At 35.1% G+C, this 27,922-nt stretch overlaps 1 protein-coding gene across 7 annotated transcripts in view; it reads left to right on the top strand.

Moving 5' to 3' along the window:
* LOC124642581 (transmembrane and coiled-coil domains protein 2) overlaps positions 1-27,922 on the top strand; it is a 41,851-nt gene that overhangs the window by 9,387 nt on the left and 4,542 nt on the right. Inside the window, exons 2-15 of one of the 7 annotated variants that reach the window (XM_047181028.1) lie at positions 4,865-5,120; positions 10,564-10,682; positions 11,773-11,903; positions 12,397-12,423; positions 14,513-14,629; positions 15,139-15,299; positions 15,837-15,907; positions 16,742-16,875; positions 21,788-21,811; positions 23,310-23,457; positions 23,967-24,093; positions 24,555-24,665; positions 25,672-25,779; positions 26,232-26,434. In XM_047181028.1, the coding sequence (XP_047036984.1) occupies positions 4,962-5,120; positions 10,564-10,682; positions 11,773-11,903; positions 12,397-12,423; positions 14,513-14,629; positions 15,139-15,299; positions 15,837-15,907; positions 16,742-16,875; positions 21,788-21,811; positions 23,310-23,457; positions 23,967-24,093; positions 24,555-24,665; positions 25,672-25,779; positions 26,232-26,434 (1,640 nt within the window). In that variant the 5' untranslated portion in view covers positions 4,865-4,961. Of the gene's footprint in view, positions 1-4,864; positions 5,121-10,563; positions 10,683-11,772; positions 11,904-12,396; positions 12,424-14,512; positions 14,630-15,138; positions 15,300-15,821; positions 15,908-16,741; positions 16,876-18,098; positions 18,114-21,787; positions 21,812-23,309; positions 23,458-23,966; positions 24,094-24,554; positions 24,666-25,671; positions 25,780-26,231; positions 26,435-27,922 lie in introns of all 7 variants that reach the window. The other 6 variants (XM_047181029.1, XM_047181026.1, XM_047181027.1 and 3 more) reach the window with 6 other exon arrangements.

Below are 27,922 nucleotides of genomic sequence, written 5' to 3'. Positions count from 1 at the left end.
AGAATAATTACTTTGATATGTCGAAGAGCAATTATTCGTTCGATTATCTTTGATTTTGCTATACTTCTTGATTTGGACGTCTTCGAACATAATTATTGGGTAACCACGCCAATTTTCTAAGTTTATCTTGGAACCCGATGACCGTGTTTCGAAATGTACGATAAACTGTAGGTCCCGGCTGTCATTTGAACATCTTTGGCAGTTATTTGGGTAGCCTGACAAACAGTCTTACCTTAGGGTATTGGGTTGCCCGGGTAACTGGGTTGAAGAAGTTAGATAGGCAGTAACTCCTTGTAAAACACTGGTACTCAACTGCATCCAGTTAGACTGGAAGCCGATCCCAACATAGGAAAAAAAGGCAAGACTTCTTAATTTCGCCAACAGTAGCTTTAGATTTCGTACAATATAATCTACCACTTATTTCCTCATTGCATATGAACATCATAATTTTTATACCGAATGTCTCTTCTATACGATTTGTAGACATTTTATCTTCAGCGTGCGTGACCGTACCAGACACCAATATAGAGCAAATCGCCATTTATGATTAACTATAATAGCCCGTCGACTCTAAATTGACGTGAAATCTATAAATGCATGGCCTTTGGCCTTAACCAAGACTTCTTCCAAGAAATGGTTGAATTTTTAATACTCTTCAAGCTTTGATTCTTCCTTGGTGGCTCGTGCAATACATATATGACCTTGGTAATATAGTAAAATATGTGAAAAGTGCCAGGTGACGAAGGTGGGCGCTTTTATAACGCTTTGACACTGCGATAGAAGTTATGTATTATATTTCGATATTCTGTAGGAGGGTTATATGGATACAAAGACTTTAGAGTATCCGCAAACTGGAGACTAAACAGCTGACCCAGTGACTAGCAACAATTGCTTTTTAAAGAAAATCTTGATTCCTACCAAAATTTTCAGTCAGTCTGATATCGACTAAATACCTGATCTTTGTAATGTGTGTACTACCATTCATCTTCATACCGATCTATGAGCCCAAACAAACAATCGGCCGACTAAAAGTTTGCCGTATACCGAAGCTTTTTAAACTTAGCGTGTTGTATCTTGATACTTCAAGAAAATCTTTGTACCTATTGAATCAGTCTTTAGTACAGATTACATTGTAATAAGAACAAAGATCACTATTAAGACTACAATGTACGTCTTATGCCATTCACTGATGACACACGTACGACAGACATACTATTAAATATTATTATGCAAGTAACTCATGATTAAGTATTCTGAGAAGGTTATGCTTATGATCCAAAAGAAGTGTGTTCATTTGGCTATAATTTTATATAGTTAACTTTGCATGTAATAAATTAAATACGATTAGATAGATTTCTTCGAAGTTATGCCCAATGTTTATATACAAAACAGCAATCGCGTTCTTTGTTCCATGTCGTTTTTGATGTCGTCGGTTACGTTATTAATTAGTAGCAAATATTGAAAGACAATAATATAACCATAATATAAGTATTATTGTATTGTAACATTTTTGTTTACAAATGAACAAGGAACATTTGCGCAGTACACCTTATAAGTGTTAGTCATAACAGGCAAACCACAAAAGGGCACATAATTCATATATCTCTCCTTTAAGATTAAGTATAGCTCGTTGTTCTGTCTTTAATTATAACAGCATTATAAAGTCTTAAATTATATACTCTTTTTTCTTATGGGAACCCTTTTCCCTCTGAAGGTGCAGCGTATCAGACTCTTACTGACTAAAACCCATATGTTCCTTCTAAAGCCCTTTATATTCCAGGGCCGCGGTAACTCTTTCGAACAATCCCGCAGCCCCGGCAGAAAATAATATAGTCTGACTTAACATAATACAAAGACAATGAAAGATGCTTCTGAAAACAATTACACTTTAAAGTTTAAACAAATCTTTGTGATTTGTGTTCGTAATTATTACTTTACTGTGTCATCATCATCACATCAGTCAATTGCCGTCCACTGCTGAACGTAGCTCTCCCCCAAGGAATGCCAACCATCCCTGTCATGGGCAGCTCGCATTTATTACTATGTAACCACGCCAAAATAGTGGACCCTTGTTTTGTAGCTAAAATTCAACCCAACGTCATCAAAAGAGGACTACGTTTCATTTTCAAACAAATGCTTTGATAATTATTCCCGTTCTTAACGACCATTCCTAATTAGAACTTTAATAGATCATTCTTATATCACAGGTATCCAATTTACGTCCTATTCAATCAGCCAGTCGTAAAGTCTAACAGCGTTCTCGTAAATAAGCCGCGGCTATCAAATGTAGGTCAATCGCTGTGATAGTCCACCAATTTATGACAGTATTAATATTATCTATTTACTTCCATGTTTTAATTGCAAAACTAAAGTGGTTTTATGGATTAAAACGAATATTAATCGATGTCATAACCGTCAGAACTAGTAGTCATAAAGATATTTTTAGTTCGAAGCATCAAAACTGTAATAAAAATTTCATTATTTTGGAACAGTCCATACCAAGAAACCCATTCCAGGAATGTTATGTCGTTTAGCAGAAAGGAATCCTTCGATAGTCAAAGGATTCCTCAGAATTTCGGAAACCCAAAGTAGTTTCTATCCCATATTAAGGAGTCCTTCGTTTGATACGGTCTTAAGCACTTTCCATCTCCCGAGCCTTTTCCCAACTATTTTGGGGTCGGCTTCCAGTCTAACTGGATTCAGGTGACCAATGTTTTAAAAGTAGCGACTCCTATCTGACTTCCTCCGGCAACCCCATACACCTCGGTAAGACTGGTTGTCACACTTACTGGTTTCTGACGTAACGACGGCCAAAGAAGTTCAATGACAGCCGGGATCTACAGTTTAACGTTCCCTTAAAGTAATAAAAGTTGCATTGGTACTTGCCTGACCTGGAATCGAACCAACACACTCATACTTGAGAGGTTGGTTCTTTAGGGCACCACGACATTACGAACTTTGTCAACAATATTTAGTTACCGTTTGGGGGACACCCAAGCGAGCACGGACGGAACATTTTGCGCTCATACAAAATGCCATAGAGAACGGTATTCAATATGTTTGTACAATTTGGCAGACGGCTAGACTTCCTGGCACCGGTTGATAGCAACGTAGTCTACTGTCATTCGTACCTGTCGTTTGTCGTAAAAAAAATATTTCTGGGAACATAGTTATTGAGTTACTGATACATAGGTTCATGGTGGTAGAGTAACTGCAATGTAATCTTTAGTTGATCGACTCTGATGGCCTTTACAAAGCCCAGTATTAAAACGTCTTTAAATACCAAATATACAAACACATAATACATATTAATATGAAAACCCCAAATATACTTTTTATTTATTTAACTTTATGCATAATTAATTACACAGGCACAGGCGGACTTAATGCCACAAGCGTTCTCTAGCTAGAGTCAACCTTAGGGTGATGCAAAATGAGAAGATGAGAATTTTTACGTTAGTTTGAAGATTGTTTATGATAAACATCAGTTTCCTTAATCGGACGTTAATCTTGTTATTGAAAATGAGCCTCAAGGGCTACGCGAATTTTTTTGTGGATTATTTGTTTTAGTTTCCATTAGCAAATAACGCTATCCAAAGTCTAGACCTACTCTTGTAGATATTAGAACAGCTGTTTCTCTAGTACTTGGTCATCATATTCCCCGTTTATAAAATGAATATTATAGCTTACAATGTTGATACAGCTCTGTCTGCCCCACTTAATTTTAATTGCCTATCGTGAACATCTGCTTTCTTTACTAAGACGTGCTTCAATCATATTAGTCACGTTTTTGGGAAATACTTCGTCAAAAGAAAGGTGACTAGGTGAAGCTTAGATGTTGTTTATAAATCTATACAAACTTATCTGCACTCATAGGTACTGTAAAACTGAAATATTTGTCTATTTGTTTGCCTGCTTGAAAGCGTTACTCTCTGGAATCTCAGCAGGACCGGGCCAGATTAGAAAAATTGATTCAGTGTTAAATGGCCCATTTATCGAGAGAGGCTATATGCTTTCTATTCCAGTGTGTGAAGTAAATCCCACGGGTGAAACCGCTGGCACAAGCAATATTATTGATAGTTACTGCCCCAAGCCATTCTATAAAGCGCCGTCAAATACCAATATTGTTTGTTTTACCGCCGAACGTTTCATGTGCAAATCGCGTTATCGGCTTATCGGCAGTCATAACAGAATCTAAGCCGTCGATAGACGCATTGATATTTTGTTTTCATTCAGAAATCAAGTACATACGTCCATTTAGTTTATCGGTATTTGTTATTTTGACTTAAGGCTTGGCGAGTACAGTTTTAGGTCGTTCTACCAAGGAGTTTGTCAAAGACTTGGTTTTCTTGCAAAGTTGGTGGTCTTTGCAGTTGGGGTTTATGAGAACTTGGGGAGTAATAAGAAGCGCTTTTGTATGACATGAGCAACTTCTCGTTTATTAAGGGTGGGTTGCTCCATTATATTATATATAGTTAGTATATAAAGCGACAGCCAAACCTTAACCAGCCGTGAAACGGCCGCCCATTGGTCAAATCGGTGAAATGGCAACTGAAAATGGTTAGGTATCGATATACATAGTTAAATAGAGAAAATGGCACCCTTGGAATACGAGAAGTGAATTTCGCGTGAATCTGTGATTTCTGCAGACGATTTTAATTGCTGTTTAAAACGCAAGGCTTCTCAGCGCTTAATATCTATCAAATAATATGATTCAACAAAAAAATGTACCTAAAAGTATCTTATCAAAACTACAAATTATTAACACGCAACAATAAAGAACGATAACAAAAATGTCACAAAAGTCAAACGTCCATGACAGTTCACAGTTCCAATTTACTAATTAGACGCGTCTATTTTTCAGATAAAAGCGAGCGATGGCGAGAGCACTGACCGACCTATGTCTATTATGAACCAGCATACGTAATCAGCAGTTCACTCCCATATGAGGGTACCCTGAGATGGACACACTTCATGTCGGCCATGGGCACAGTAAAGGGTCCAGTAGGAGTCAGTCACCTTCGACTGCAGACCTGGCGAGGGATCCAGCTGTGGTGACTGATGATGCAGTGATCAGATCCAGGGTGCAAAGTCCGTCGACGGTGCATCATGTTGTCAGTGTGAGTATTAATGGAAACTTTTTATTTCTCACCTGAAATCTGGAATTATTTGTTTTGTTATCAATCTTCTGGTTACTGATAAAGTGTCCATTATTTATCTGATAGTTAATGATATCTGCCAGATAAAGTGTGCTGTAATTTCTGCCAGATATTGCTACCCGAGACCTATGAGATCTCTTCTGCCGAGTCTTTTGCCAACTCTGTTGGGGTTGGCTTCCAGTGACATAGGCTATGAGACCTATAAAACCAACTCTGTTGGGGTCGGCTTCCAGTAACAGATAGACCTATGAAACCAAAAGTTATAGTTTATTTGTCAGACAACTTCCTGATAGGCTGTCAGAGACTTTGTCAATATCCGGTGAAACTGCCATTAATCCTAAACGTTTGTGTGTACATAAGAAAAAGAAATATTTAATCTAAATCATCGTCCATCACAATACAACATGTTCTTTCCATAGCATTGTTCTAAATCATTGAACACATTAAATTTTCTTCGAAGCATAGCTTTTATTTCTTTCATGATTGATTGATTGTTCCGTAATCCTTATCTAGATAGAGCAAATGATAAGAGAAGTTAACATTGTACTAATCAATGAGAAATAGGTTCAATTGTTCTAAGTACTAGGCTGGATTGTCCTCGACAGTTAAATTGTTCTTAGTTGCTAATATGCTCTTGATATAGCCGTAAGGGCTTCTACATATTATTATTCTTTATTGCACACATAAATACTTTGACACACTGAAGATCAGAGAGATTATGTACAACGGCGAGCTTAACCCAGTGTTGGGTTCTCTTACAACCTTAGAGTGAAAGAGTGATTTGATGGGGTAGGGCAAACTTATCATCTATATTAATATTATAAAGCTGAAGTGTTGATTCGTTTGGAATTCAAATCATGTCCGATTTGAATTATTTTAGTGTTAGAAAACATATTTACCGAGGAAGACCGTTGTGTACTTACTATTTATTCGGAATGCAGGTGAGACTGCTGAAAGAAGCTAGTATAAATATCAATCTTACGTAAGAAGATATTAAATTGAAAATCAATTGGCTGCAATCAGGCCTAAATCACTTCATCATAGTATAAAATAAAGTCGCTTTCTCTGTCCACATATCCTTTAAAACTACGCAACGGATTTTCATGCGGTCTCTTTAATAGATAGAGTGATTGAAGAGGAAGGGTTGTATAATAACATCCATTAAATTGTGGGGAAATACTGATATCCCGTAAGTGGGGGCGCGTCGTTAGCAAAGTATAAATAAAACTTATAATTTCCAACAAATATTTCCCAGCGGATACCTCTCTTAAACTGTGAATTTATTAGCTAATTTATCAGACAGATAGGTTCAATAAAGCCAGACTACACGATGTCAAGGACACAAATCTGTGATGTCACATAATAAGTCACAAGTTCACTGCTATACTGACCTCTCTGACTTTGTCTGCCATATTAATATTGCACAGACTATGTGACGAATTAAATGGCTCTTTTGCTATGTCCAATTACAGGTTGAAGCCGTAAATAAGGGTTTTCAGTCTTGTTCTCTAATTGGGATTATTATATGTTTGAAGTATTTTACCTCTCTGATTATTATCAGCACTTTTTACGTATCTAAGTAAATCCTTACTTTCTTACCAACACATAATGCGAAAATCAGTCTGTCGGTCTGTCTGACTTTCACGCCCAAACTTGTGAACCAATTAAAATGTTTAGTGTATATAGTATAGATGGTCTAGTGAACCATGAGAAAGGACATAGTTAACTTTTTATCCTGGTGCGGGAAATAATTCCTTTGAAAGGCAGGGACCACTTAGTTTATTATATTCCTCCCTAAAACGCGTATAAACCCTTCAAACTCCTATGCTCGAGTATTTTAAAACCTAACGTCGTTCCACTACTTAGTACACTTTTAAATTATACAAAATGCAAATAACGTCATAAACTGAACACTGCCTTCATTAAAAACTATGACTGTTTTCTAACTTTCTCTGTGTGCTGTAATGCATTACTGCAGTAAAAACTCATCTGCAAAACATGAAATTAAAACTTCTAACTAAAAGTACAGTATGTAGAATACTCTATTTGTTTTGCATTTTAACTAATCTATATATATAAAAATGAAACCCGATTTCCGTTGTCACGACATAACATGAAAACGGCTTGACCGATTTGGCTGGAAATTAGAGGGGAGGTAACTTAGACCCGGGAGAAGGTTTTAGGATAGTTTTTGTCACCATCCGGCTACGGGACGCGGGTGAAACCGCGGGCGAAAGCTAGTGGTAAATAATCTTGATACTTTTACAATTTTTATTTAAAAACTCAGTTAAAAATAAAATGCACCTAAAAATCTGTGTCAATACCCGCGGTTTCACCCGCGTCCCGTGGGAACTACTGCCCGTACCGGGATAAATAGCCTATATTACTCGAGAAGAGTGAATTTTTCCAACAGTGACAAGATATTTTCAAATCAGTTTATAGTACTAAAAACAAACAAACAAAAAAATATTTCCTATGTTATTATATTAGTACAGATTTACAGATAAAAAGTCCTAAATATCAAGAATGTTTACCTTTAGTTAAAAATCTTCTCAAATGTAGTATAGTTTACTAAAAGTACCTTTGTTACTACCTCAATTAACTCCGTTCACGTGAACGCACTGATTCTCATGTCTCATACATTATCACCTTGAAACAACATCATATATTAAGTCATTGGAATGTTAGTACGTGTATTTTTATGCACATATATTACTAGCTTCCGCCAGCGGCTTCGCCCGCGTGGTGTGTTGATAAAAAGTAGCCTATGTGTTAATCCAGGGTATCACCTATCTACATACTAAAATTCAATCAAATCGGTCCAGCCGTTTTTGTGTGATTGAATAACAAACATACATCCATACATTCTCACAAACTTTCACATTTACAATATAAGTAAGATTATCGAGGAAGTAAATAATAACGAGACGGTTGTATTTTGTGAAAGTTGTGTGACTTCAATGTGAGTCATTTGTTGACAAAGCAAACAACTGTAGACTTGTTATTACATATTATTAATTAATAGCTTTTAGCTTCTATACTGCATTTGGTTAAGTATTTTACTATAGATTAACAATGTAGTTAGGTATGACTTTTATTTACAAATTAAGATAAAAAAAAAATATTGTTACGGTGAATCACTGACTTTCTTAGTTACCTTGTTTAGGAGTCAGAGTCCTATCTTACATTTGTGACCTTAGTAAGCCTATATGTTCATAGTTTTATGATGTAAATGCCACTGTTTTTTCTGTGAAAATAAGCTTAATGCAGATCAAAATAAATGCAAACACTATAATAAAAATTACTTAATCAATTTAACTATTATTTGAAGCAGTAGTTTTTTAAATATGGTTTTATGTTGAAAGTCCTATCGAAATTGTTTCCCTTTATTTAAGTACCTACTTAAATAGAGTCACTAATACGTATACATGTACAAATGTCTGTCTATCTATACTAGATGTGAAACTACTAGGTGTTGAATTGATTGGCCGCAGCTATGTGGGCAGTTGAATCCGATTCCATTCTGCTGACTGGTTAATCTGTTTACTAAGGCATCCACTGCAAATTACTACCTAGGTTAATGCGGGTACTGTCAGAGAAACGTGAGCTCTAGATACTAACTCAAAAACTACTTAACTGATTTTGAAAAAAAAAAAAATCTTATATAACTTAAACTTTAGAATAACACACTTAGTAGTCTAATTCGACGGCTCCTAAGTATACTGAGTCAACTAACAAATTTTGCGAATAGCACTTTTTTGTGTATTAACACAAATAACAATAACAATATTGTAAATACACAAAAAAGTGAAATTCGCAAAATTTGTTAGTTGACTCAGTATACTTAGGAGCCGTCGAATTAAGGACGTGGGAGCTACCGCGGAGTCAGCTAGTTTATAGAAGAAAAAAAACCAACCGACTCCTAAAAGTGCCGAAAAAAATACTTCAATGTAAATGGCTCTAAAAGTCTGTACCTAGACTTTATTGTAGTGTGTTTATTTCGCCACTGACTTTTTCCGATGTCTCAGAAATCGTTGTTCAAAGCTTGTCATCATATGCACGTATTGTATGAGAACCTTTATTTTATATCACTAAAACAAAACTTAATTCTAAGAACAATACAATCTCATTGTTCTTAGCAAATGGTTTCAATGCACCAGACATTTGAACTACGACATTTTAAAATAGAAAGTTGTAGTCTTTATAAGGTTCGCAATACATACCTACCGTCTTACTAAGTAGTACGAATATTGATGAGCACGCCCCTTAACCTAGATAGGATGGGAATACCTGTAAAAAAATTCTAGATATAATATAAAGTTCTATTTCTATGTAGGTATAATAATTAATAACGGAGTTTATGAATGGAATTAAATAAAGCGTGAATAAAGCTTGCAATTTGAAATTCTCTATAAGTTTAATGGTTTTGTTTGATAGTTATAGTATTATTATTGTATGCCTATACATAGTAAAGTTACAGCATTGTTACTGTCCCACTGTTACATATTACAAATGCGAAATTACTCCAGAGTTCTCGGAGTTACAACTACGTCTCGAGGAAACTTCTTCCCGGAGGCAGATAAATATTAGCCTCTGTCCTTTCTCTGATTCTTAACTATCTGTGTCCCAAATATTTAGATCGGTTCTTTAGTTTTGGTGTGAAAGAGCGACACACATACGGAGTCGCTACCTTGAACCATCTTCGAAAAGCTATGTCTACAGATAATGATTTTATTATCATTCATTTTGATGTTCTAACTCGCTTATACTTTGGTATTTATAATATCACTAGGATGTAACTATAACTCAGTACATAACCACATAAGTTTCACCTCCAAATCAATCAATGCAGATTACCGTTGTCACGTCAATCAGTTTAGTTAGACGTATCGTGCATCAATCTATCAATCATCACGGCATAGTATATCTATTATACATATATAATACAGCATGTGTAAATCCATTTGTCATGGCCATTGTCTGATAGACATTATAAGACATCAAGAGCTTCATTTAATATTGATGCGTATTCATTTTGTTAGAATACTTGGTATATGAAAGGCCTGTCGATTATATCTTTGACCCCTTATTGACGCCTAAGATTGTGCTAGTATATTTGATGTCGAAAGTTACGTTTAACCCGAGGCCTTGGGCGTTAATGCCTAATTTACTTGAGACTTGCTTCTTATCCTCTTTCGATTCTCTTTTGTGACTCCTTCTTCTGTTTTCATTTATTCGTCCCTTTTTAGAAGAATTGCCTTCGACAAACCTTTAAAAAATGGTATCTATAACCGTCTCCAGGACATTATCAACCTTGATAGGAACTTCTTTCGACTGGGGGGTGAAAAATGTCTATATCTATGTCAATTTCTCTTGCAATAATTCCTGTCTTTTCTCATTTCAGGAGCCGTCATCCAGCTCGTCGTCCCGCCACGGGGAGAGGGCGCACCATGTCAAGTCTCACTCCAGGGACTTGGGCAACAGTCCACTGTCAGCCAACACCACCGGGAACAGTTCTAGAGAGTAAGTTGACATATAGTTATTGGACAAACTTGGACCCATCGCCCGTCTTTCCTAAGATATCTAGGTTGTTTACTTCGAAAATTGAACGTGAAAATGCGTAATAAATAGTTGTTTTAACGAAAATTGACGTTTATTTGTCGGTATATTTGGGCTTTTATGGTGAAGTCCTACCTTCTCGTCTGGGTAACCCGAGATAAACCTTGATAAAACAGGTTGTGACTTTCTGGCTCCCGTCTACTTGAAACAACTGCTAAAGATGGTTAAATGACAACCAAAAACCCACCAAACATGGAATAACTTGTCAAGATTGTCACACATCTAAGGACCGACCGCTCTATGCGTCTCTTAACCCTGTAATAAACTGAAATCAATCCACCCTTGCGGCTGTTACCTTCGTAATTCTCTCTTGATCATCATCTTGATATACCAGACCAAAACCATATACATGGTGCGTCGTTCACAATCACATTAAATCCTATCGCATATACTTTATGATATTCTATGGTGAATTGTAAAAAAAATAACCTATAGTTCGGCCATTCAGAGAATGCGTTCCTGACACGTCGCGATTGAACTGACGACGTAATAACATTCATTGATTATTGATATAATAATGTTGTTTTAATGCTCCTCAATTGTTAAAACGGTAAACAACCAGCAAAAATATTTTTATCGTAACTGCAACGCCATTGCAAAGTTACGTCGTCAGTTCAATCGCGACGTGTCAGGAACGCATTCTCTGAATGGCCGAACTATAATCCATTCAGTGGTCATTTTTAGTTTTTATAATTTACAACATCATGTGTAAAGCAGAGATAAAGTTAGGACTATCGAATAATTTGATCAGGTGACAGCTGTCAGTTTTCAAGGGAGAATTTCAGTTGTTTGTGATGACTGACTTTTATATGGTGTTCTAATTTTCGCACATTTTTATTCTATTTACTTTGTTTGAAAAATGCATTTTTTGTGTTAATCGACATATATCAACCAGTATATTAACGCATTTCATTTAATGTGATTATGAACGACACACCCGATAGAATCCGGAGAGCTGACACATATGTTTTAAATATTATTATTTCCATTTCAGGCTGGAAGACTCACCACAGAAGAAAATACTACCTGGCTTAATAACGCCTGGTGACTACGCGAGCACAGTTTATAGTCCTAACGTGTCCTATGGACTGTCTTCCGATGAATACGGGTCGCCCGCTTATAGAGGTAAATAAATATAAATTAGTATTAACTTAGACTTAGTATTAACTAAGACTTAATATTAACTAAAAATAGACTATTAAATAGATTTAGTCTTATTTATCACTACGTAGTTTATACTAACATTGACAAAAATAGGCTTATAGCATAAAAACTTCTTCATCAGTAAAGCCCAAATTCACCGACAGAATGAAAGTACTTTTTTCTTAAAACAATTGTTTACTTTAACACATGACCTTGAAAATTCATGGAAAACAGTTGTTTTAAGATAGCTGACGTCTATGTTTTCGATGAACTTGGGCGTATGTAGTTTAAACTGATATTTAATAGACATAGGTTTAGATATAGCATAACATTTTTTCATCTGCCTCAGTGACTAGTTTGGACTAATATTTAATTAGAAAGACTTTATTTATTATTCTACTTCATCAGTAGTTTATACGAGCAAGTATTTATTTAAGTAGTTATTACTATTTATGTATTTATTTTGGTATTGCAGGTCAGGAAGGGGAATATTCAAATCAAGGTATTCTTTACTAATTTTCCTAATTGCAATACATACAGCTTCTTAATAAACTCCTAGAGTAATGTTTAGCTTATCATAAACTTCTACGGCTTTTCCCAATATACTATAATTTCCCATTTGTTGATTTCCTTAGACGAGATAGAATTCTGACCCAAAAAACATATAGGAAGTGGTGAAAGGGCTGGATCTATTGTACATTTTAACGTTCTAAAAGGTTCTGTTTTGCAGCCAATCTTGAATAAGTGATTTTCAGTCAGAGTTTGACATGAACCCAAGTAATATCAGATTTCTATATCAAAACAAAAGAGACAGATTATTGGGAACGGCCGTTTGGGTAATAAACTAACATCAGTATTATTCCAACATTTAATTAGAATATACCATTATAATCGATAAAGTTATATCGACAACCATTTTTCCCTGAGATAACAAACAGTGTATAGCAAAAATACCGCAACTATATTATTTAGTTGATAATCGACGTTAAACTGTAATACATACTCTAAAATAAGATGACTAAATAAATTAACTATCTATATAAATCAGTGACATAATCAAATTATTACCTACGTGGTATCTTTATAGGAAAAATATTGAATAAACATTGAGGTGAAAACAATTACTATTTGTGTAAATATATACATACGCTAACTGTAACCGTTTTTCAACCACGAAAACGGCAGTAAATCAGTGTTGAAAACAGTTTTAAATGGTTTTGTGGAGTGCATTTTTAGTAACTAGAAATAAAATACATATTTACTATTTGTGTGTGAAATGAATATTTGCGGTCAAAACACAATATTTTCTGATCACATTGGGCACCTAATTTTACAAGAAAAACCTCAGAGTGAATCTAAAACCTAATAATGATTCTCTCAAAATCGCTCTACAGCTGTTTTCTACGGTTTTAGACATTTGTCACACATGTTTTCTTGCCCATTAAACATACACATATCAATATGTATTACATACTTTATAACTGCTAATAAAAATAACTTCGCGACGGCATCGTTAGACCACTAACACACTTTTATTCTTATCTAATAATGACCATATAACTATACAAGGTGTTGATTTGCATTTGTGCCATACTTCAGGATGAGGACATACAATACGTTAATAATCGATTGGAATTACAGTAGACGGGAAATAGCTAATATGCACTGCTTTTTTTGTCATTGTAATGTCGTAGTATTTCAGAAATAATCTAATTTTATGAATGAAATTTATGAATAATCGTTGCGTATGCTTTGTGTTTGCGTTTGTGTGAGGGCGCAGCACGGTTTTAAGGCCAGTAACACACGCGCGAAGTTTAAATACGGCTAGATGACATTGACGGAATTCCGAAAAAAAAAAAATTACGTACCAATTTTTTTGTTGATTTGGGTCGAGAATCAGTAGCATAATTACGTCCTTGAATATGGCACGAATGCAAATCAACAGCTTGTATATGTAATTATACATATAAATAATAATATATTGGTATGTAGTTTGAATTACTCAACCGTGATTTGATTGGCTACCGTGACGATCAAGTTACTTTATCTTAGAATATATAGAGGTTAGGTAGTGTGTAACTTTGTAATATTGAGAAGAATATTAACTTTTAATTGTGCTGTTAAACTAATTGTCCGTAAATAGTTTGTTTATTGTTAGAAAACTAGTTATTTTTTACATAGTATTTATAGCTTCTTACGGTCGTTCGCAATATTCTTTCTTTCCTTTTGCTTACCAGAGGCAGGAATTTGACATAACTTGGACTTGATTAATGTCAAAATTTTGTCTCTAGTAACCTTAAATACATATAGGGAGAATATTTGGGAACAGCATTTATACAACTTAGGCCCAAGTACACCGACAACATAAACGTGTCAGTTTTCTTAAAATAACTATTTACCATGAATTGTCAGGTTCAAGTTTCAAAGTAAACAGTTGTTTAAAAAAAAAAAACTTCAGTTTATATTATCTGTGAACTTAAGCATAAGTTTTATTGACAAACATAATTGACTAAAGTGTTGTGTGTTACCTAACTCAATGATTTTAATATACAGTGTAAAAATATAAAATAAAATGTACATAATATTTGAAGATGAGAGTGACGGCGCGAACGTGACGTCGTCTAAAGCGATGGCTGCCATTGCGCATCTTAATACGAAGATCGAGCGTACCAAGGATCTCATAAGACTGGAACAGACTATACGGGATGGTGAGTTACGCATTTTTTTAATATACATAAGTTACTATAAAATAGTTACTTATTGCAATAAAGGTTTTTTATATGAAATCCACCCGAAAATATAATGTGTTCACTGTTGGCAACCTCTCTAAGCGGTCTGCTTTAAAATTGAATGGTAGAACTATCTGTCGCTTTCGGTTTCAAATAATTTTAAACAGTCGGTACTGGTGGCAGTTTTTGAGGGATTTGTCATAAAACTTGTAAAGTTCTGTTTTCAGCCTATTTGAATAAACGAATTTCCATTAACCCCAAGAGAAATTCAAAAGTTATGAATCAATCAAAATAACGGATTGAATTTAGCAATCGACTACCAATCATGTTCTAAAATGGATTTCAGTTAAAGACCTGTTTTAAAAAATACAACTTGATGTAATAGAAAGTTAAGATTGTATTTAACCAATTGTCTATAAATCAAGCAAGACCCATATTACAACTATTACAAGTAGGTATTAACTACAAAATATATACTAATATTTCAGATAACGTAAACGAGTATCTAAAGCTAGCCGCAAACGCAGACAAACAGCAACTCCAGCGCATCAAAGCAGTTTTCGAGAAAAAGAACCAAAAGAGTGCACTCTGCATCGCTCAGTTACAGAAGAAATTAGAAGGTTACAACAAACGCATCAAGAATTGGGAGGTAAGGGGGTTATAGACATATGATTTGGCCCAAGTTCACTGACATCATAAAACGGCCGTTTTTTCTTGAGTCGACAGATTACTTTGAAAATTGAATGTGAATTCATGGAGTATTGATTTAAGGAAACTGGCGTTTATGTTTTTGGTGCACTTGGATATTTCTCTTATTTACGTTTTTGGATCACAATAGGTGAATGTAAAGAATGTTAACCGGGTGTCTGACTGTTTAATCGTAATGATCTCGGAAACGACAGATAAAAGGATTCCTAAGGAAGGTTAACATACATAATTTCTAATTTATACTTGTGTAAAGGAAAAAGACGAAGTGGATTTGCTGGTACATAGTATTTAAAAACTAGGGTAAACATTGGGATCACTAACCGACCTACGTGCACTTAAAAATCGTTTAATTTCCATTCGCATCTAATGTTTTTCTTGACATTTAAACTTTTATGTTTTTTTGTCTGATCCTATTACAAATGTAGTACTAGAAAACGTAATAGATTTCAACTTTAGTGTAAAGTTCTTTGCTTCCCAGCAACACGGCACCAGTGGACAAGCGCACAGACAACCCAGAGAGGTGCTAAGGGATATGGGACAAGGGCTGAAGTAAGTTATTTCATCATATTCTTAATTCTGTGAATATCTCATTAATTAAAATGGTATTTTTGAAGACATTGTCACATTCAAAAAGTCATATGCGATCGATATTTGAGGCTTGGTTGCTTTCCCAGCTCAAGTTTACTTGCATATGCGCGTACCTGTACTCAGAAGTTAGATGCATGTTGCCATTAATTTTCGCGAGAATTATGTAGGGTTCAACAATGTCATGTACTTCAGGGGCCCGATTCTCCTAATTGTACTTAAGCAACATACGATTCGCATTCGACTGCGATCCAATCACGACTCGATTACAATTGAAGCGTATGTGGCATTCCGCTATTTTTTCTTTGAAATAAACGTTTTTATCCTTTTCTGTCATTCAATAATGAATCATTTTGTCTGCAAATGATTTACGATTGCAATATGATTGTAGAGCAAACTACCGTACAGACTAAAATCACCAAAATAGCAAACCAATCGAATGTCGTTGGAATACGATTGGTCTTTTATTAGTAGCAGAATGCCCCATATGGTTAAAACTGCTATTGCGATTCGATTTCTATTCAATTTTGACATTATTAACTTAGGAGAATCGCGCCCCAGGATTGTTGCAGATTACTTGTCCGTTTCACTTGCCTCCACACTCTTGCCGTGATAACGTCCTACATTTTTATACTGTTCGGAATCATTCACAAACGGGAAAGTCACGGTGTGCGCGGGCGGCATAAATAATAAAAACTGCATTCGAACTTCACAGACAACCAATGTTTTTTGCTTACTTAGCACTCTTCACCACACAACATTTACACGAGTCGCTAAAATACATTATTCTTTTCCCAGGAACGTGGGCGGCAACATACGCGACGGCATCACAGGCCTAGGCGGCAGCGTGATGGCGGCGCCGCGAGAGTTCGCGCACCTGTTCTCGCGCTCCAACCGCTTCGGCTCCGCCGACAACATCGCGCAGCTCGCCGGTCTGTATCTTACACTTGTGTTAGCTTTGCAGTGCATAGCATCGGTGTCTTGCCTACGGGATAGCCTGACAATGACTCGATAGCCATTAAAATATTGTACCACATCAGTATGTTGGAGTTGCAACTGTAGCTTAGTAAATTAGTATGTGACACTTGCATGGTTGGCGGAGGACGTGGTACTCCTGAATTTCAGAGAGAGACATCTGAATATTTAGACCAGCAAAGTCTCATTTTTACAGTTAATAATGGTTTGAAAGTCAGATAAACCTCAGAACGTAAGCAGCAATCTGCCGTCCAAAATAGTAACTGGCCCTTAAAATGGACGTGACAGAAATCGACAAATAATCGTAATAGTCCAGCTGACGGCCATATACCATGGGAGTGTCATTTACGAATTTGCTAGGCTGTACTACAGTTTACACAAGATGTTAAGTAGTTCTCACTTTTCTCAAAACACACAACACGTCATATTTCAGAAAATTGAACTCAAATACGAATTATTTTTTAGAGTAGTGCAGAGCAAACTTATTGCAACTGAAAATATCGATAGTTAGGTAGATGTAAAATGGTGAAAAATTAATAAAAAAAAAAAAAACTTAACTTTCTGTTAAAAAACATGAATAGTTTCTTCTTATATCCACGAATAGATAAAAAATACAATATTTAATGTAAATACTGCCTTTATAAATGTAGTCCAGCTTCCGTTGTTCGCTTATTTAGTTTTACTGGTTTCTGTTCTCATTCAAAACCTTACCATAAAAATCAACTCTTCTCTCTGAAATATTTGCTAAAGTATATGCTTTTACCATTTTTGTTCGTCTCAAAAATTCATGAAACATAATATTATCGTCATGGAAAATCCTTGGGTCAGATTCCTCTTCAATCATAATTAAACATATTCCCATATATTAATTATCAATCATAAACTATAGTTCGGCCATTCAGAGAATGCGTTCCTGACACGTCGCGATTGAACTGACGACGTAACTACATTCATTGATTATTGATATAATAATGTTGTTTTAATGCTCCTCAATTGTTAAAACGGTAAACAACCAGCAAAAATATTTTTATCGTAACTGCAACGCCATTGCAAAGTTACGTCGTCAGTTCAATCGCGACGTGTCAGGAACGCATTCTCTGAATGGCCGAACTATATATATTACTATTATAATAAGATTGAATAGTACATTATATAATATACAATGTATTTTGTCTCACAGAGAACACGGGTCCTAGTGAGTATATGATATGTATATAAGTGTAGACCATTTGTAATTAACTTCATACATCATAAAGACATATACTACCTTATTATAAAACGTGGTTTTAAAAAGTACCCACTTTAGTCCTAGGTTTAGATCACTCGGTTTAAGCATAGTACTAAAGATGGTACTTTTTTTAAGACCATGTCTCATAACAAGGTAAATAATATTAACTTTTAAAATCTTCATTGTCTATACTTAACTTCATTCGGTTAAGGTTTAACTTATATTCGCTCTAACCTTTTTGATTAACTATTGTTTGAGCAATTAAAAAAGTGCTATGAAATACGTAATGTGTATAGCTAGGTAGTATACTCTAACTAGGTAGATATTTAGCGTACTAAAGTATAATTATGACGTATGTAGTGTAATTAGGAACTAGATAAATTCCTACTAGCACATCCGTTAGTTAATTAGTGTATTATTATTGTTGATGCACGAGTAGCTTTTAGTATGGTCACTAGGTATGCGAAATATAGTTGTTCGTAGAAAGTTGTACGGTTATTTGTGGTCGATAATTTTAAGCACATCTTTATCGATAATTTTCATATACACTTAGTATAAAAAAAAAAACTGCAATGTCATAGACCTCCTTTATAATATGAGGTTCTCTGTATTATAGATTTTCTCCCCACACATGTCATCATACCCCGAGCCTTTTTCCCAACTATGTTGGGGTCGGCTTTCAGTCTAACCGGATGTAGCTGAGTACCAGTGCTTTACAAGGAGCGACTGCCCTATCTGACCTCCTCAACCCAGTTACCCGGGCAACCTAATATCCTCCCCACACATGTATAATCCATTTATGAAAATTACAAAAAAAAACATCTCTAAACAGAACAAAAATAACACAATACAAGTATAAATAAACCCATTTAAATCTCACACATTACGTAAATACAAAGACATTATACATTCGTGCCAGACATATCACGGAGGAAGGAAAGATGAACAGAGATGCAATAAGGCAGATAGGTCAGACGGCTTCTTCTAGGTCAAATATGGATGTATGAGAGGCGTGATCAAAACTATCAGTTACTAGTGAAGTAACGAAGCGTTCTTTCAAAAATTGGTGGTAACTTTTTTGAGATTTGGTTTAGAAAAAGGGACGGGTTTCAAAGGTACCCAGTAAAGTTTCTTGACCCCCGAACACCCGCATTTTGGTGACGCTACTTCCTTAGAAGGACATCTTTGGCAGTCGTTATGGCTATCAGAAGCCAGTAAGTCTGACAGCAGTATTACCAAGGGGTATTTGGTTGCCCGGGTAACTGGGTTGAGGATGTCAGATAGGTAGTCGCTCCTTTTAAAACACTGGTACTCAGCTGCACCCGGTTAGACTGGAAGCCGACCCCAACTTAGTTAGGAAAAGGCTCAGGAGATGATGACTCACGTAGGAGATTTTACATTATGACATCTCCGCTCGTCATTTTGTTTTCCATGCACTCGTATACCTATGTATATTATTATACATATGTATAGTACATAATGACTGAAGTGTTACCTACTTGTTATTTTCACGGTCGCTTCAAGATAAAGGCTGTATCCATCACGTGTTTCAAACTATTAGGTACTATCTGTTGTCGACAGCTAAACACTTATCTTGGTAGTGTTTTGATAGTTATTTTTACGTATTCAGGAAATATTAATTACATACACAGTCACATAGTCTAAAATCACGCAATAATTAGTATTTTTATGTACTTATCAAAATATTATATGAAAATATCACGTTATTATTACAGATAAGTAGGGATATATTTATCTTTTCCTAAAAGATACATTGTATAGATATCTAGAAGTACGAAGATTATAATATACAAACATAAATTTTCATACATACTTTTTGATTTTTTAACAAATAACTATTATGTTATGCTATTTGGGTGTTCACAATCACGGGGGTGAAACAGACAGGCAGCCTTATAGACTTATAATTTTCGAAACCACCACTAGTTACAATACTGAAAACAATAATCTCAAATCTTAACTCCCACAAATCTCAGCTCACACACAAACAAATTATCGCACTGCCGCTAAACAGTTACTCGACCAGTAGTATCTCCCCAACGTCATAGATTCGATAATCAGCTCAGTGCTCAGTACATTATCAAACACAGTGAGGCACGCACGTCATGCTGTTTAATAAGTGCAAAAAATGCCGCAAAAAATGTAAATAAAATACTATATTTTTATATGTGAATCATCATCATCTCTCGAGCCTTTTCCCAATTTATATTGGGGTCGGCTTCCAGTCTAACCGGATGCGGCTGTGTGAATCATTTACCTGAATAGTGGTTCTACGTGCTTCGCTATGTAAAGTCCATCAATTTTGTTATTAAAAATGTGATAAATGAAAACCGATTTTGTCCAAACTTCTAATAAACCACCTACTAAATAGTCCGAGTAGGGACCACGGACTAGCAAGCGCAGCGTAGGACGTCCACCAACAAGGTGGACAGACGATCTTATAAAGGTCGTCCGAAGACGCTGGATGCAGGTCGCCTCCAACAGGTATCTGTGGAGATCTAAGGGGGAGGCCTATGTTCAGCAGTGGACGTCCTATGGCTGAGATGATGATGATGAAATAGTCCGAATGCCTAAACATTTAGTTTGCATAAGTGAGACCGTTCTTGAGTTATAAAGTTACAACTAAGTGACGTTAATTTCTATATAAAAGGATGTACGTAAATACTATTTTTTATGTATGAATCATTTACAATTTACATGATTGTTTAGTACATCTCATTCTTATCGTATTGATAATAGTGTTAAAGTTGTGAGTAATATTTTGACGTCTAAAATGTTGTGTTTGTCATTATATTGTGGTTTGATACGGTGCATGAGTTTGTTATCAGTGAATGATGGAGTTTTAGTGCAAATAACTGAGGAAAATAAAAAACTTAATTCTGTTGGTTTCGCATGATTAACTTATAATAACTGATGGATTGTGAATATTAGCAATCTTAAATAGTTTTAGCTAAGTAAACATACATTTCAAAGTCATTCGTATTTACTAGTTTTTATAGCCAGGTGCATCATTCCATTATCTCATGATAAAAACCAGTATCACAATAATTCATGACCAAAGTTCATAATATACATTAAAATGAAATAAACTATGGGTATTAAACTTATAAAGTAAACCACAAATCATATAGCGCTCTCATCTAAATAATAATAGCTGTAAACCCTCGCTTGTCTATTCGCTTGTGTATTTAGCCTATTACGCAGAGTAGATAGCGAATGGAGTGACCATGTATTATTCATGATTTTATATAAAGTACAATCATGCTTTGTATTTCTGCGACAGATTAATGTAGCAGTAATTGTTACAATTTTGAAGTCTTCTTTAAAGAAATTATAGTTGAATATTGCATCACTTTTGAATGTATTTGATTTATAGTTCCTTCAATTTAAAATTTAAATAATAACGCTACATTTAGTAAGCATGTACTTAAATTTAAAAATTTAAAATGTTTTTTTTTTCGTACAAAATTCAGTCAGAATTATGTGTAGGTATATTCAGTAGTGATGTAATATTACTTTACAATCACAATAGTGCATGAACATTCCATTAGCATACTACTCCGTGTCTAATACGAACTGTCAATTTGTGTTGCTTATCATGCTGTCCTTTTGCACGCCAGCGCCACCACACGCGGAATTACGAGGTAAATAAACGTTTTTATATACAATATAATATATAACTAGTCAATATATAACGTCTTGATTATATAGTGGGACTTTTAACACAGCGTTTGGTAGTTCTAAACAAAGATACAAGTAAATAAAACATATTTAAAATTATTTCATGTCGACCTTAAGTATTAAGTCTCAAGTTCACTACCAATATACATAAATGTTTTCTTCAGTTTTTCTTAAAACAACTATCTACTTTGAAAATTTAACTTGAAAATTCATATTTAACAGTTGTTTTTAGAACAACGGACTTTTGTGTTTTAAGTGAAATTGCGACTAATTTGTGTAAATTAGTAAGCCGGTAGTAGTTTAGGTCAATATAATATAACTTTTTATATCTGTTTTATTTGCTTGACTACCTTTGATCAGACATACTGAACGTTGTAATATAATTAGTGTCACTATGTTAATAAAACCTTATGAATGTTTATAAACTATATATACTATATACAGATTGTTGGTGTACATAATAGATACATAATGTAAACTGGAGTTTACATACTGTATATCGCTGATTTATTTATTCTCATTATTGCAATTTTATTTTTAAGAATAAACTTATCTATTATGGCAGTGGACACTTATACAGAAATAAATTTTGGGATCTGCTGTTCAAAAAAAATATTTTATATAAAAAATTTAATAACGTACATTATATAGTCTTTTGCTTTCATTTAGCTACACAAACACGATTTAGTAAAGCTTTCGGCAATAATTGGCACAGATTTTAGTTTTATATATTTCCAAATTCTTTGCAATCTAGGCAAAATAACTTATTTTGAGTTTCGCTTAAATAAAATAACGGGTTTAACAAACACTGTAAAAACAGTTAAACATAAAGTAGATAAATTGTTTTAGGAAATCATTGTCTTTGTTTCTTTTTTTATATCCTATTAACTTGATTAACTTAGCAAGGTCATAAGTCATATTTTATTACACAATTATTTGTATAATACCATTCTACATATTAGACCCTTTGGGTGGCTGCCAATGTTCTATTAAATCAATCAATGTTCTATTAAATCCCACTTACGAAAATTTTTATTTTCTTCTGTGATTATACCATGAATGACCCGTATCATACTTTCTACATATCTGCAATATTTCTGGTTCAATACTTAAATTTTCACAAGAATTGATTCTTTCAAATATTTTTTTAAGTTTTATAATACAAGCTGTTACAAAAATACCCGTGAATAGCAATAGAGAATCCTATACATCTGTTTATTATTACTCTTTGTCTAATTATTTTATACACTCTTTGAATTTACTTAAAAAGTGTTTGCATATCAAAGTGTTTTTCGAAAGCTATTCATCAAAATACAATCACAAATGTATTTTTTATTCGGAACTAATTTCTTCCTTTACAAGTATTTTTGTAACATCTTTTCCGAAATATCCCCTGTCTACTTGCAATATATGTGACACCCCCATATATCCGATGTATTGAGTATTGCTACAACGTGGCAGCGAACGCGTCGTCGGAAGGGTCCCGCGCGTCGGAGGCGGGCGAGGCGGCGCCGCGCGGGTCGACCCTGCCTCGCGCCGCCACCTCGCCCGCGCCCAAGTACTCGCCCGACGCCTCGCCCAGCTCCTCCGTCACCAGTGAGGGGGCGCCGTGAGTATAACAATTATTTTCTATGTTAAAACGAGGTACAACAAAACAATTAGCTGCCCTCAAAAGTATCACCTGCTTCCATAAGGAACTACTGCCCGTGACCCGAACAAAATACAGCCTATATCACTTGGGGATAGTCTAGCTTCCCAATAGTAAAATATTTTTTTAAATCGGTTTTGTAGTTTCGAAGCTTTTTGGGTGCAAGCAAAAACTGTTTTGTTTTTAGACTATTTTCAGTATACAGTATTAGAATAGAAGTACAGACTTGGTCGTGTAATGGGCTAGATAACACTGAAAGATTTTTTCAATTCGGTTCAGTAATTTTTCAAGTTCAGCATGTTCAAACAATCTCTTTTGATCATGTTAGTTTAAATTTTGAACAGAGATGCTATACCTTTTCAGATATTTTTTTTTTAACTCAACAATCCAATTTATCCCCTCCACACTTTCTTAATTTTGATATTTTAACATTGATATGATTTTACATACATACCTCTATTTCCTTCCAGTTACCCAGCGCAGCCCGGTTCAAATAACATATCGGAGACGACGTTCACGTTGAAGCCGATACTCAACGAGTTGCGCGAGCGCAGGGAGGACTACGAGCGGCTATCAGAAAAGATAGATGCACTCAAGGTATTAAGTATATATTATATGTATATGTATTAATATTTTTGTGAAGGGCTTATAGTGAGGAATCTTATGTGTCACTTTGACTATGGGCTATGTGTTTAATAGTGAGTGCACCGTGACCGAAATCGGCCGTGGACGCCATTATTATATTTTTACACTTTTACGTTCGTTATTATTTTGTGTTTTAGAAAGTGTTCATTCTGCGACCGCAAAGCAAATGCCAAAAGTTCAAAACAATATAAATATCACCATGAAAATCTGTCAAAAAGTTCTTTCTAATAATGTTTAATCGCGAAAACCAAAGACTACATATGATTATTATAGTAAACAAAAAATGCACATCAGAAGTCCCATTCAAGATCGTCAAAAGTGTTTTATATTTCCATTTATTTATCTAATAATTACATATTTGTTACATTTTAAATATCATATACTAATGTATATATTTTACAATTGTCGTACAGAACCTGTCGCAAGAGGTATCGTTCCTATCTGCCGCGTTACAAGAGGAACGCTTCAAGACGGAGCGCCTGGAGGAACAAATCAATGATCTCACTGAACTGCACCAAAATGAGGTATGCCACGTTTTTATATACAACTAGCCGTTCCCCGCGGTTTTACCCGCGTCCCGGTGTATTTTTTGCCGCCATGGTGAGCAGTAGCGTCTACACTTGGTATTGGTATACTCATATAAGTTATGCTACCCTGGTACATGGTGAGTAGTTGCATCGAAATTTCGTTATTGGTATACTTATACTCCGGTGAATTATGCTGTCCTAGTACTTTACTTTTGTGGTTCTGCGGCATTCCGTAATTTTTTTTTTGTCTAATCACTCCCGTCCCGGGAATCTTACTCGCAATTTTTTTTTTCCTTATTTGCTCACCGTTTAGACCTACCCTGGACTACGACAAACATTTTAAAACTAAAATCAGCTCAATCGGCCCAGCCGTTCTCGAGTTTTAGCGAGACTAACGAACAGCAATTCATTTTTATATATATAGATTTGTAATCCTACTTATATTATAAATGTGAAAGTTTGTGAGAATGTATGGATGTATGTTTGTTATTCAATCACGCAAAAATGGCTGGACCGATTTCATTGAAATTTGGTATGTAGATAGGTGATACGCTGGATTAACACATAGGCTACTTTTTATCAACACACCACGCGGGCGAAGCCGCTGGCGGAAGCTAGTAATAAATATTACATCTATGTTTTGGCTTCAACATCATCCTCCTGCCCTCTCACCCTTTTATCCATACTCTTCCAACGGCTGTCATCTCGGAAGTAACATTTTTTCTAGCCTCACAATTATTACATCCATCATTTCTTTGGTCGTCCCCTTCAGTAATATCCAACCACATGTTTTCGACTTCAATAGAAAAAATCGTATAAACTGTATCATAAAATTGATAAATTTATCCGAACAGATGATTTTTACTAATCCTTTAAATTGTGTTAATCGACAATGTATAAATAAATTACTTATTAGCCTAAAGTGTGTTATAGTATTTTCTTCATCAAGAAACAGGTAATTATGTGATATGGATAGTAATTAAATATTACCTTTAAATTATAGGTGGAGAACCTGAAGCAAGCTTTAACTGACGTAGAAGAAAAGGTCCAATACCAGAGCGAAGAGCGGATACGAGATATACACGAGGCACTCGACCTCTGTCAGACTAAAGTGAGTACACCTTATAAATAAAATTAGCATCCGCCCGTTGTTTCACCCGTATCCTGAATTACTTTCTGTAAATGGATAAAACGTAGCTTATAATATACTATTCTTATATTCAAAATCCACCTGATAGTTTGTATACGGAAGAGGAACAAACATAAACATAAATATACCAACGGCCTTGATAGTCCAATGTTTGCCAGAAAGAACAAAGATAAGGATTTTAGTTAATTAAAGTTTGACACTTCACCTAGAATGGGAGAAGTCATGATTACCAATCTAAAAATATGTAAGACAGTGGTATTTTACTAATCGTGGCTTTTTAAATACCATGGTCGTTATGATTATGATGGATCCTCTCGTGAAAGAATATAATTCCGTATTCAATATTAGCGCCCAACCGTGATGCCATAAATACTTGGAATGTACCCTAATACCATTCGTGTTTTGTTCATCAGATCAGCAAACTAGAACAATGGATGGCGGGCGGCGGTGGGGGCGCGGGCGGGGCGGGCGGGGCGGGCGACACCGGCGCGGGGGGGGCGCTGCCCCCGCGCCTGCTGCTGGTCAAGCTGCTCAACGTGGCGCTCACGCTGCTGCAGCTCGCCTTACTGCTGGTGGCTACCATTGCGGGAGTTGCTATGCCTTTCTTGAGGACTAGGTAATGTTGAAAATAGTTGTTGACCAAGGTTTAAAGAACCAGATATCGGTTATTTTCTAGGAAATTGATTTTGTAGTTATGCATATTTTGTCATCAATTCAATTTATTTAAACTCAAATCACTTTGCAAACTTCACTACAAAAAATATAAACTTTCCTTGCAGCAGGACTTTGAGTACGACAAAATTAACTAAGGATATCCTCTAAGCCACTGCCTATGTGTTTTTGGTGGGATGAAGAATTGCCGCTGCAAAGTCCCAATCAACGCATATCTATATACATGTCTTTGTCGTATTTATTTATGAACATGAACCAATAAGTGGGACAGATTTAACCTTGATTTTAAACAAAAAGGTTAACTTGAATTCAAGAGTCCTTTTTTAATAGGCATGATGACAGTAATCAAAAATCATTAAAATAATATATTTATTAAATTAAACTTGAAGCTTGGAATATAAAACGCGCATTGTTTTCTTTATTAATAATGTGATTAATAAGTATTTTTATAAAATAAAATTACGAAATAAGGCAATCCGCCATGATATCTTGAACACCAATCAGAGCTCGTGACGTCATTTCTCAAAACAACTCGCGCGAAAGCGCGCGAACGTCACATTTCGTTATTGTGAACTTCCACTGCGATCTTTGTTTTTATTTAATTAATTGTGTATAACACGAGTTATGGAGCCCGGATTTATCAAGGCAAACAGCGCTAATTTGCCTAGAATTGATATCATAATGCTGTGAGAGTTTTTGGCATCAAATAAAGATTTTTGTTCAGCTGAATTTAGAAATGTTAAAACTTCCATGTAAGTATACTAGTTTAATTAAAAAAAACTTCCATGTAAGTGTATTAGTTTAATTAAAAAAACTTCTATGTTAGAATCTAGAGAACTATGTAATAACTTACATCAAAGTGATCTTCACAAAAATAAAGTTGTACCCTGGGCAATATTGCTTTTGAATCTCGCCTTGCAAGTTTAAGCCACTTGTTTCGTATTTTTTTATTGTGAGGAACGTACACAAATAACTTATCAGGAGTTGTTTTGGATGTGTTCTTACACTGGGGGACCCCACAACACCTATGCACTTTCGAATTCATATTTAATAACACAAAAAACTTAATTATTGCACGAGCGTTGTTTACTTGCGTCTTGTAATTTCAGTCGTGACGTCACAAGTGACGACATGACACTGACAAGCGTTTTCGCGCCGGATTCAAAGTGGACAGAGAAAAATGCAATTATTTGATAAAAAAACTTCGCATTTTCTTAAAATTAATAATTTTTCATATAAAATAGACGTATACCTACATCATACAAAAGTATTTAAAAATTTGTCATCATGCCTATTGTATACAGAGCCCCACACTAACTATATCCAAAGCCGGAAGCTATAAATTATGTGAAACCACACACTCTTTCGTCTTTCCCATATGGCATACCTAAACAACAATTTTCCCATTGAAACCCCCTACCATAAAATAAAT

The sequence above is a fragment of the Helicoverpa zea genome, chromosome 25 (genome assembly GCF_022581195.2).
Source record: "Helicoverpa zea isolate HzStark_Cry1AcR chromosome 25, ilHelZeax1.1, whole genome shotgun sequence".
In the NCBI taxonomy this organism is placed as follows: domain Eukaryota; kingdom Metazoa; phylum Arthropoda; class Insecta; order Lepidoptera; family Noctuidae; genus Helicoverpa; species Helicoverpa zea.
The sequence above is the reverse complement of the archived record's forward strand: the minus strand, read 5'-3'. Positions and strand labels throughout refer to the sequence as shown.